The sequence below is a fragment of the Micrasema longulum genome, unplaced genomic scaffold (assembly GCF_059751315.1).
Source record: "Micrasema longulum isolate JH-2025_06_02 unplaced genomic scaffold, ASM5975131v1 h1tg001111l, whole genome shotgun sequence".
Lineage (NCBI taxonomy): Eukaryota > Metazoa > Arthropoda > Insecta > Trichoptera > Brachycentridae > Micrasema > Micrasema longulum.
The window spans coordinates 133,081-145,208 of NW_028278299.1; the positions used below are offsets into that span (position 1 = coordinate 133,081).

Genomic DNA, 12,128 nt, shown 5'->3' on the forward strand with positions numbered 1-12,128 from the left:
AATATTTTTGAATTTGTAATTTTGAGCTCCCGCAAAAATGGTCATCTCATTGGCCACGCCCCTAACACGTCACGATTCATGTTTATTTATTCGTGTTCATTAAAATTTGTTCCGAACATTGTCACAAATCTTGACGTCACAACTATCAAGGCCAAACGTGTCGCGTTTTTTAGCGACGTATTGTTTTTTATTTCTTTTTAAAAAAAATCCACATCTTATTTGGTGGAATGTGGTTTTAGCGCCATAAGCGATTTACTCATTAAAAAATGAAATCGATTGGATATAACTAATAGAGGTATAGAGGGGACTTGAGACTGAAATGAACTAAGTTAGATCCGGACATCAAATTTCTTTGTAGCAAGTGTAACTGAATTTAATCATGAATTAGGCGTCAAGATATGTGTGTTTTTACTCAATTTTAATTGTCACATGTGTTTTATTATTGTTTTCATTTTTATTTTATTCTACTTAATTACATTTTCAATTTGTGTTTTGTAATCATTTCAGTTATAATATATGTATGAGAATAGGTTTTAATTTAATTCCATTAGGGGTTCATATGTTTACAAACATATTAAAATATGATTTGAAAATTTACCTGCTGTTTAGTTAAAAAAAGATGCCAGTGGGGCATCTGGCTTTTGGAAAAACTACGGTGGAGCATGGCATAAAGAAGGCTGGGAAACACTGGCTCAAAGCGTTGAATACAAATTGTTCGTTTTATTTTTTAGCGTGTATGGATGACGAATATGATTGCGAAGACAACACTTGCATCTCCAACGATCTTCGGTGCAATGGAAGGATCAACTGCAGATTCAAATGGGACGAAGATGAATGCCATGTAAGTATTTATTTGGATCTATTTTAGAACTCTTGACTTCCATGATATTTATTTATTTATTCATATTTTTTCTCTTACAAACTATAATTAATAACAAAAATAATGCGACCTCACTGGGGTTACCCGTGCCTAGGACCCTTATTAATTTTTATTTTTATTTCATTTTATTTATAAATCATATAACACAAAGTATTTTACAAGTATAATACGTTGGATTACATTCCAGGGAGTTACAACATTTTTTGAAATTTAATGCTCTGTGAAGAGTTTCTTAAAAGTGTCATAATTATGAAAATACTAGTTAAAATCAATTGAAACTTCTCAGATTTATTTGAAATAATTAAATAAGTCATTTTTGTATGATAGTTTTCCCAACATTGGCCTTTTAGAGAGCCACATTGCGCATTACAATGTTCGCACAAATACAGGGCCTCACTCCTTTTTATGTGCTTTGTATCCCGGATCCGTATAAACACGTGATTATAATAACCATGCGTTGTCTTCCGGTCCCGTGTTTTCACGTGGTTTACCAGCAGCAAAAAAGTACTAATAAAAGTCACTAGATGTCAATAAAATGCGCTTTTTTAGACAGCTGGTAAACCACGTGAAAACACGGGACCAGAACACAACGCATGGTTATATAATCACGTGTTTACACGGCTCCGGGATACAAAGTGTTAACATTTTTAAAAACAAACACATTTTGAGAACAACAAAGAAACAAAGCAAGTTTAGCACCTTTATAACTAATTATAGCACAACAATATATTCGCCAAAAACGTTTTCTTACAGAAGCAGAATAAATATATAAAATAAAGCGCTTTTAAGAATAAAATAAAGTAGTGAATATACTAAGGGAGATAAGGTCATAAACATCACATACCATGCAGATGATGCTGCCATAGTGATGATCAGAACATATTCATCTCAGTTAGCAAACATCTGGATACCTAAGAAATGTCTATAGTACAATTTATTTATTTTATTTATTTATTTATTAGTTTATACATACAATGTTACAAAATGGCACAAAAAACACTCTGGCAAAATTCTGCTAGTACTAGGAGTAGGCTCAGTATATGAAGGGTCGGCAAGCCACAATGAACACATGATTCTTAAAAACATAATTCGGATATACAAAACGTGTGTCAGACCAAATCGTGGTGTATACAATAGAGGCGAGGATAAATAGAGAGAAAATAAAAAATACGAAAAACCAAGTAGAAAAACTAAGCAGAAAATATACTATTTTTAAAAAATATTTTTACATCTGAGAATAAACAAAGAAGACTAACTTAATAAACAGAGACAATTAACAAAATGTTCAGACAGTTTTAAACACAACTTATTTATGTACATCTTTATTATTTATATTACAAAACGCACAATGAAAGAACAAAAACCTTACACTTGTAGAACAGTTGATTCAATATTGGTTTAGGCAAATGAGTCAATCCATTTTACTTTTACATAGCTTCACTATCCATTTTTTTATAGCCCTTTTGAACATTTTCTCGTTACTAATTGTTTTAATAGGCGGCCTCCGTGGTGTAGTGGTCAAGACGCTTGACTCACGCACGGAAGGTTTCGGGTTCGATTCCCGGTGAGAACACAAAAATTAAAAATGTGATTTTTCTCAAGCCTGGGTGCTCTGTGATGTAATTCACCACTGTAATTAGGCCTCCTGGCCTGTTGTTGTGCAAAAAAATGTAAAAATGTAAAAAAATGTAGATAGTGGAAGTAGGTGTTAGATTTTAATTAAATAATACTCGAACTCCCTTTGTCCAAAAGCGGTGTTAGTTTGTATTTTCAACTTAACATTGACAAATGTAAAATAATATCCTTCTTGCGACGAAAAAAACCTATACAATTTAACTACAAACTAAAAAATACTTCCCTTTCAATGGTTTCGTCAATAAAGGATCTTGGCATTACTTTAGATAGTAAACTCTCCTATCGTGAACACATTAATAATATTCTAAACAAATCTCTCAAACTTATCGGTTTTATCAATAGAGTGACGGCGGACTTCAAAAATATTAACACCATAAAAACTCTTTATTGCTCACTAGTTCCACCCCATCTAGAATACGCTTCTCCTATTTGGTCTCCATTCTACAGGACTCATATTGACCATATCGAGTCTGTCCAACACCGTTTTCTAAGAAAAGTGGCATGGTTGCTCGGATTACAAAGGGGAAATTATTCTTATTTTGAAATAGAGCAATCTATTAATCTGTCTTCATTGGAGAGACGTAGAACTGAGTTGGACCTTATATGCATTTTCAAAATACTTAATGCTTTAAGTGATGTCCCATCTCTGTTGCAATCAATTTCTTTTCATGTTCCCAACCGTGTCACCAGAAGTCAAAATCTGCTATTTATAAAATCTTCTAAGAGCAGCTTTGGTTTTTATGCCTCAATGTCCAGAATGTGTAGATTAGTCAATTCATCACACGAATTGGAATTTTTTGGGATAGATCTTCCGGCTTTTCGTAGATCTCTTCGTGACTAAACAGTGTGGGATGAAGTTGGATTGGCAGGGTTTAGCTCGAAGCCTTAGGTCTTTCGTTTTTATGAATATATTGTATACAATTATTGTTTTGCCCTTGTTTGTCTTTGCTAAATAGTTTTATGTTCTTTTTGTTCAGTTTCTTGCGTTTATGTTTCTTCATGTAACTGTTGTAATTGGCTTAGGCCGTATATATATATAATAAATATAAAAAATATAGTTAATTAAATGGCTAAAAATTTTTCTCAGTAATTATTGTTTAAAAAACTCGTTTTGGTTTATTTCAGAAGGTGAATGGATCCGCGTGGATGCAGTCAGAGCACATAATAATAATAATGGTGGTATTTTCTTTGATCCTGACCGGTATGAGTGCGGCCTTCGTGTTCAACTGCGTCAGAAAACTTATCAGCGATCATCACATCATCCAGGTAATAATTTAATACCTCCTCAAGAAATACGCTACGTGATTGATTCAAAATGAAAGAAATAAATTACTTCCTCTCGAGCTCGTTGAAATGATTGATGTGAGAGAGCCGGGGGCCTTATTCTGGAAAGAGGCGATGTTTTGTCACCCACTCCACTATTGTCGTCTTGATTTCTTTGTCAAACTGTTACACTTGAATAACCTTTGGCGATTTTACTATAAAGATAATCGAAAAAAATATATGTTAAATAACTTATAAATTAAATATATGTACAGTACACGGCAATATATATCGTAATTCGGTATTTAGAAAGAGAATTTCGGCTATATTTAGCTTTGAGAGGCTTCATCTTTGTCATACACGTGTCACAAATAATCTCCGCCAGGGGTTTTTAAGCGTGCGTTCTTAATAATAAAAATAATAATGTTTGGATAATTTATAAAGCGCCATTTTTGTGAAAATCACCTCAAGGGCGCTGTACAATAAATAAATATCCCAGCACGTCTTGCAGCTACAGAGCGCATGGACGGTTGGGATTCTAGTTCCTCGTCTCCAATTATGATATATTACAAATATGATATATAAGAGCTAGATAACAGCACGTCTTGCAGCTACAGTAAGAAATCTAGCCCCTGTTTACATTTTTATTTTTAAACATTTTATTTGACAATGAAGTTTAGAGTTTAAGTGATATTTTAAAAAACAAAATAAAAAGCAAATTTATAAAAATAGAAGTTAGATTACAATAAGTCTTGCAGCTACTGAGCGCATGGACGGTTGAAATTTGGAAACTGAAACTGAGAGGATGGTTGGGACAATTTTTAATTAACTATCAATATAATAATCATCTAACTAAAAATAAAATGAGCCATCGGAAGTTTCGATTATTGAATAACTGTAGGCATTTTTATAACTAACAAGCTGACCCAACAGACGTTGTCCTGCCCGAACGTTAGCTTGCCTACTATTAGCTGGTTGAACAAACATTTCTTTCGTAATTAATTACACACGTTATTTATTTTTAACTTTTTTAAGCTATTTATATATTCGTAATAATGGTTAGTTTGTCGATTTATCTTCTTGTGTGATTGGCTAAGATGCCTCGTCGCGCTTAAATCAAAATCATGCAAAAATCACTACTCTAGTACCATTATCCATGGAGAAAATACAGGAATATGTGTTAATTAAGGTAATTCAGAGCGCGATTTACTCTGAGCCCTATAAAATTATGGCACTTAACCTATATTCAACGCGAATTTAGTCATTCTTTAATTGTGAGCCGTGTTTCGACGTGTCCTTGACATTTAATTCGTAATCAAAAGAAAAGAAAGAACTAAGATAGACCAGATCTTGTCTTGCGGTAGTATTTTTTTTTGTCCTAGCTTTAATTTTATTTCATTGTATTTTATTTCATTTGTACCTGTATTTAGTATAAAAAATGTTTTTACCATTGATCAAGTAAGTCCGTCAATAAATAAATAATAATAAAAGAAAAATGACTGTATTGGAAAAGCGTGCAAAAACTTTCCGGATAAAAGGAAAAATACTTTTCATTGAAATGTAGGTACCTAAGTACTGGTTTATGATTGAATTCCAAAACTAAATATTTTAAATGTTAGATTTAATATAGGTAGGTACTTTGGTACTTATTTGTGGTTGAATTCCAAAACATGAAATAATATTTTTTCAAATAAAGAATTCTTTTTGCAAATGTCAAACTCTACGCTACTTACCGGCAGTGGTGCATTTTGTATAAGAATCCGTTTTTCAAAAATGTCTCAAACATTACTCAAAATCCATTAAACATATGTTAACCTGTAGAAATTAGGAAATTGTTGGGAAATTAATCAATTCAGTATCCATTGAAAATAATTGATGTTTGTATACGTTAAAGTACAAACTTTTTTAATTTACGAAAAAATAACATTCTCCAAATCTTTCGGAATATGAATTTCAGTCAAATGAAACCCTGGAAAATCGATTAAAAAACAAAGTTGCTTCTAACTTTTTTTCTACTGTACATATTGAAGATGTTATTTAGAAAATTTTGCAAAAAACCGCACGTAAATCTGTCAAGCCATTTTCGAGTTTTTGCGTGACACAACACGGCGATTCATTTATACATATATGGATAGATGTATGACTTTTTTTAAATTTAAATTTCATTGATAAACCCTTACGGGTTACATACATTTAACAAAATATTTTTACTTTTAAAATTCACATTCTACTGTTAATAATAATATTTTCAACATCTTTTGTAAAGGTTGTCTGAGTCTTTTGTTTGGTTTTGTCTGGTGGTTTATTGTATAATTTCAGTCCATGGTTTATCAGTCTCGATTGTCCTTTTCTCGTTTTAAAAGGTTGCATATGATATTTTTCTGATATTCTCGTATTGTGTTCATGTTTACTACAGTTTTTTTTTTCAAGTTTTAATTCTTCGTCTACAATTACATCAGTGGCTAATTTAGGAATAAATTTTAAGGATTCTAGTTTAAAGAGTTCAGTTACATTTAATTGTTTAATTAGTTTAAAATTTTCTTTAGTTGCTGTTAGATAGGGAAGGTCATATGCAAACTTTAATATTTTATTTTGCTGTCTTTGTAGTCTGTTTTTGTCATTTTGATTTCCTGTTCTCCATAGTAGTTGCATATAACATATCTTAGTGTTTACGTAGGCTTCATACATTTTTTTTTCCTTTATTGGCACAAAGTTTTTGATTTAAAAAAAAAGACTCTATAAAGTCGCCACTTTGCTAATTATATATGAATTGTCCACGTCAATTGTCTGTCTCTTGTAAGTCCTAAGTATTTAACATGTTCAATTTCAGTTAGTCGTTCATTATTTATGTAAGCACTTATGATATGTCAAACGTTATAGAAGAAGTGATCGTTTATTTTTGTTCGATTTGTACATATAAATACGGTATTTTTAGATTTGCAAATTATTAGGAACGAAAAAATATATAATTAAAACAAATGAAATAATTCAATTAAATCAATCTCACTTTAACTTCACAAATATCAAGAGATGAAAGAATTGAAGGAATACAGATGTTTAAATATGGGCGGAATGGTGAGTGTTACACAGTGTGTAAAGTGCCCACTTAAACCAGCCAATGACGGATCATAAGCCCTGTAGATGCCTAGACTTCTATATTACCTTCTCTTAAATGTTCTGCATCTATGTTGTAATATTTTTAATAAGAATATGCTTACGAATGCCCTATTTCAATATTCAAAATAAAAATCTAATAATAAATCAAAGTGGCGACACTAACAAATACTTTAACGATTGTCAATTTAATAAAATAAATCAAACAACTTTGTTTTTAACAACTAATTTTTATTTTTCACCGAAGCTTCTTCCTCAAGGTTTACGTAACTACTTTGTTGGATGCTCGATACCTTCGACCTCGGGACTGTAAAAAAGGCCTGCCCTCTCGCGATACGCGTGTTCGAAGAAAACAGGGAACGTTTGATTTTAGGTAAACTAACTGACGTTGTGGTTTTGAGTGTCAATCCTGAAATTAATGAAAGGAGTAGGGACTTACGATTTCTTCCCTTTGGCACTGGTCCAGAAAGACACCGTTATCGATTGCACTGGTCACTTTGCACATTTTCTTGTATGTTGGTGATTCGAAATCACTGTCACGCTCGCGGTACGGTTTTCGTTGTGTTTGCGGTACGGTTTTATTGTTGTGTTGTCACGCGTTGCTTTCTTGACTCGCCGTCAGGGAGAAGTAAGGACATTAGGATTCAAAACAAGGACCACCGGAATCAAAGGAAGGAATGGCTTGACACTTGAATAAAGATAATGAATCCGAAACAACTTAGTTACTTAAACCTTGACGAAGAAGCTTGTTTGCTTTGAAATCGGTCGGTGAAAAATAAAAATTAGTGGTTAAAAACAAAGTTGTTTTATTTATTTTATTATAACCACAAAGTTAGTGCTTCAAATAAAAACTTAAGATAGTCAATTTATTTATTTTTTAACTTCTTTTTCTTGAGGTGTCTTGTCAGGTCCCTCCGACGTTGGCGATCACTCCAGCGAAAGCATCTCGGTCCTGCGCTACTCCGCAGCCAGGACAACTGCTTATTGGATGTATTCGCCATAGTGATTCCTGGGAAAAGATGACCAGAGTGGTTTCTCGTTGCCTTCTTGGGTGGATTTTTTGTCGTGGTTACTTTCCCTTAGCTGGTTGGTTCTGGTTTGGAGGCGCCAGAAACTCTCCTTTCATCCTCTCGTTATCTGCTGTGATCACACTGCTATGAGTGTGAACCCATTGTCCGGGGTTCGCGACGTGGACGCTAACGAGTAGGGCTAGTCAGTAGTGTTGCCGGTGGAATGCAACTGGGCGTTCGCAGCATTTTATAAAATCACGCCCTCCAGCAAGATGTGACTCACTGTGATCCTACTGACAGTTTGAACCCCATTTTTCAACTATTCACTCAAAATTACATTCGTTTTCAGATAAAATTTATTTTATATGGTAATTTAACGATTGGGTTGTGGTCCTGTGGCTAGTGTCTCGGACTCACGGACCAAAGTTCCGTGGTTCGAATCCCACTTTACCCCAACTTGATTTCATTTTCTAGTAGTGAGTTATTATATATTATAAAAATATATATTATAAAAATGGCCCTCAAAATTAAATATTTGGGTAAATCATAAGAACTCAAATATTTCTTTTTATAAAAAAAATAAAAAAAACAAAGACACCATACTAGAAAAATACAATTGGAAGGAATTCGTCGATATAATTTCACATGCAAATATATCCTCATTTATAGGATAACATAAAATAGATAGAATTATATTTGTTGTTACTTCTAATATATTATTTTAATTTTCTTATACAGTATTCAATGGAATTATTATGCATGAACTTATTAAGGCTTTTTAGGCTGTGCCCGTGTTAAGTCACAATAATTACCAATAATTTAAAATACATAGTAAAATAACTTAAAAATTAAGTGTTTCAAATAAATAATAAAACATAAATAGTAACATTAATACTATTTATGTTTAAAGCATTAACTTTGTGGTCAAAAATTTTAACTAATGTAAGTAAATATTTGTAAATAACCACTAACCGATGTTTTTAGTCTACCGGTTTCGAGAAGTACCCGTCTCTTCGTCGGGAGACTCACTACACCAATATTCAAATACTTAAATCACATGCAGATTTATGCAGATGCGAACACCATCATGTCTTAACATGTATTTAGCTTAGTTAAAAAATAATTGATCTTAAATTGAAGAATTGGTAGGGAGTTGTGAGTGAGGGGGGGTTGAGGTGGGGTTACCCGGTTGGTTAATTTTTAATTCAAAAACGAAAATACTGAAAAGTTATTTGCTTAAGCTAAATGCATGTTTAAACATGGTGGTGTTCGCATCTCTATAAATCTGCATGTGATGTACTTTGGAAATACTATGTATATTTATATATAAATATATATATACTTCGGTGATGGTAAAGGTGGAGGTGTATTTTAGTATTTGCATGTTGGTGTAGTGAGTGTCCTGATGAAGAGATTGGTACGTCTCGAAACCGGTAGACTAAAAATGTCGGTTAGTGGTTATATACAAATATTAACTAACATTAGTAACATTTAAATTCGTATTTTCAAATATTTGTAGACAAAAATTGGATTCAACTCCCTAGAGAGTTGTTAAGATTTTAGAGAAGGGAATGATAGAAGCTAGTAAAGAGCATGAGCAGGGCATCATTGGCAGGTTTAATCAGGATGTTCAAACGTAGGCAGAATGGTGAATGCTACACAATGTGTAAAGTGGCCAATTAACCTAGCCAATGACAGGTCATAGACCCTGTAAATGTGAAGACTCTCATATTTTCTTCTCTTAAATGTTCTCCGTCTTTGTTGTTATTATTTTTCAGACGAATACGTATTTATCTATGGCTCTTCACATTTATTGACGGATTTTTAAACTTATGAATAAATCGAAAATTTAGTTATTATTTTTATTCTGTGCTTTATAAACAGGCCTTGCTATCTGTGTAGGAAAAAACTTTTGTCTTAAAAAGCGTACGTGATTTTTCAAAATTTAAAATTTACAAGCACACTTTAAACGTCATCCCTTCATAAATCAGATAACACATTATCTTTATAATGAACCTTTAAAGAGGCTTTTCAACAAAAATTGTAGTGTTTTTAGCAAAGATAGCGGTTTATTGATGAATGTTATAAATCAAAAGGGATTTACCCTTTTGAGTGGTAAATTATTATGTGTTTGGGTTAGACGAAGATAGCAGTTCAGTGTGCGGACGAGAAAAAACGACTCGATGGCTGTTTTCAGGTCAAAATCCCTCAAAACGAAATTGAATAGAAATATGTCCGATTTGTAATAAATGCTTGACCCACTGTGTAACATTCACCATTCTGCCCATAATTAAACATCCATATTTCCTCAATTATTCCGACTGTTTTTTTTTTTTTTTAAAGAAATATTTGCGTTCTTATGATTTACCCAAATATTTAATTTTGAGGGCCATTTTCAACGAGTTGTAAATAACTCACTATTAGAAAATGGAATCGAGTTGGGGTAGAGTGGGATTCGAACCGCGGACCTTCGGTCCGTGAGTCCGAGACACTAGCCACGGGACCACAACCCGATTTCATGTTGACTTTTGTAAAGTAAAAGAGCTGGAACCTCTATCACATGGGTGAGATTCATCCGGCTGAACCAATTCACCCATGAGGCAACCTTTACGTTTCAGCTCTTAAACTTCACAAACGTCAACAGATGGAAGCAACGAAGGAATACAGATGTTTAAATATCGGCAGGTTGATGAATGTTACACCGTGTGTAAAGTGGCCACTAAAATCAGCCAATGACAGGTCATAAGCACTGTGGATTTCTAGACTTCTATTAGGGATTCTTCATGTATATTAAAATTTGTTAACTTAAATATTTATTTTACAAAAAAAAAATAAGTGAAAGAAATTAAAAAGTAATAAAATTGTAAACATAATATTTGCTATCATCCGAAATTCAATATTTTTACTCAAAGCAAAAATAAAAACAGACAATAAAAAAAAAACGTTTTTTGTCGGCACTTTAAATTTGTTTGAGAGATTTTAAATGTCAACTAAATATCATTCGTAGACATATTGCTCGTAATTTTTAATTGAATTTTGGAGATTCCCATTATTTCTTACTGTGTTTTTTACTATGCTTGATGACTCCATTGTTTTTTATAATTAACATATTACAACAGAGATGAAAAACATTTTAGAGAAGGTAATATAGAATGCGAGAAGTGTCGGGTTCGATTCCCAACATGGTTGATCATAAATATTTGTTTAAACGGGTGTTTTTCCACCAGAATATTTCATAATTTTTGACCTGGTACCTGAAGCGTAAGACTGATCATCTTACCTTCATGTAACAAAAAATGATCAAGATACGCTGCCAACGGTGTACCAATGCAGTGCTCTATGCACCATTAGGTGCGGAAAGGGAATGATGATGATGATGAATACTGAAGTCTAGGCATCTTCAGGACGTATGACTTGTCATTGGCTGGTTGAAGTGGCTACTGTTGTAATATATTAATATTAACAGCTCCACAGGGAGATGAATTCAGTCCTTGTCTACAAAAATTTGGTTAAACTCAAAATATTGTTGTATAATAAACGTATCTTTTTATGTATATGATATGATAATCAATAAACAATAAAATATTATTTAAGCATTAAAAATCACCAAGATAAATTTAATTTAAAAAAATTTAAGAGTTTGTGTGTACATGTTCAAAAGCATTATCCACTATTTTATATAAATTTAATTTTTACAATATTTGTAACTTAGTTGGGTTTTTTAGTATTCAAATCGCTTTCTTCGTTATTTGTAAATTTCTGTTCGGAATAAATAATTTATTTTACCTTCTATTTTCGGCTGGCTGTTCGTTATTATTTATCCAACACGAAAAGTTTGAAGGGAAGATGCCTATTTTGTTTGGCCAATCTACATTTCTGGATATTAATTAAGGGTTTATTTTGAATATTTTACCACCCCGGTAAAACCTTCCGGGGCCTTATGCTGGACTTATTCGTCTTCAAAGTCGTGTGCGACTTTCGTCGATTGACGAAAAGTTGTTAATGTTTTGTATTCAGTGTAGACATATTGAAAAAAAGAAAAACTAATTTAAGCAAACATCGATTCTCACTTTTCAAAAAAATATGAAACCAGAATGATTTAAATCAAATTACTGCTATGTATGGTACGTGTATTCACAATGTATAATACAATTATGTTATTTGTTTAGTGATCCCATATAAGTTGGACTCGTTTCGACATTTGGGCTATCGTTGGAAAAGCAGTC

At 32.6% G+C, this 12,128-nt stretch overlaps 1 protein-coding gene across 1 annotated transcript in view; it reads left to right on the forward strand.

The window, feature by feature from the left end:
* Positions 1-12,128, forward strand: part of Neto (Neuropilin and tolloid-like) — a 96,760-nt gene that overhangs the window by 72,095 nt on the left and 12,537 nt on the right. Inside the window, exons 7-8 of the mRNA XM_088233482.1 lie at positions 732-841; positions 3,641-3,781. Coding sequence (XP_088089608.1) covers positions 732-841; positions 3,641-3,781 — 251 coding nt within the window. The remainder of the gene's footprint in view (positions 1-731; positions 842-3,640; positions 3,782-12,128) is intronic.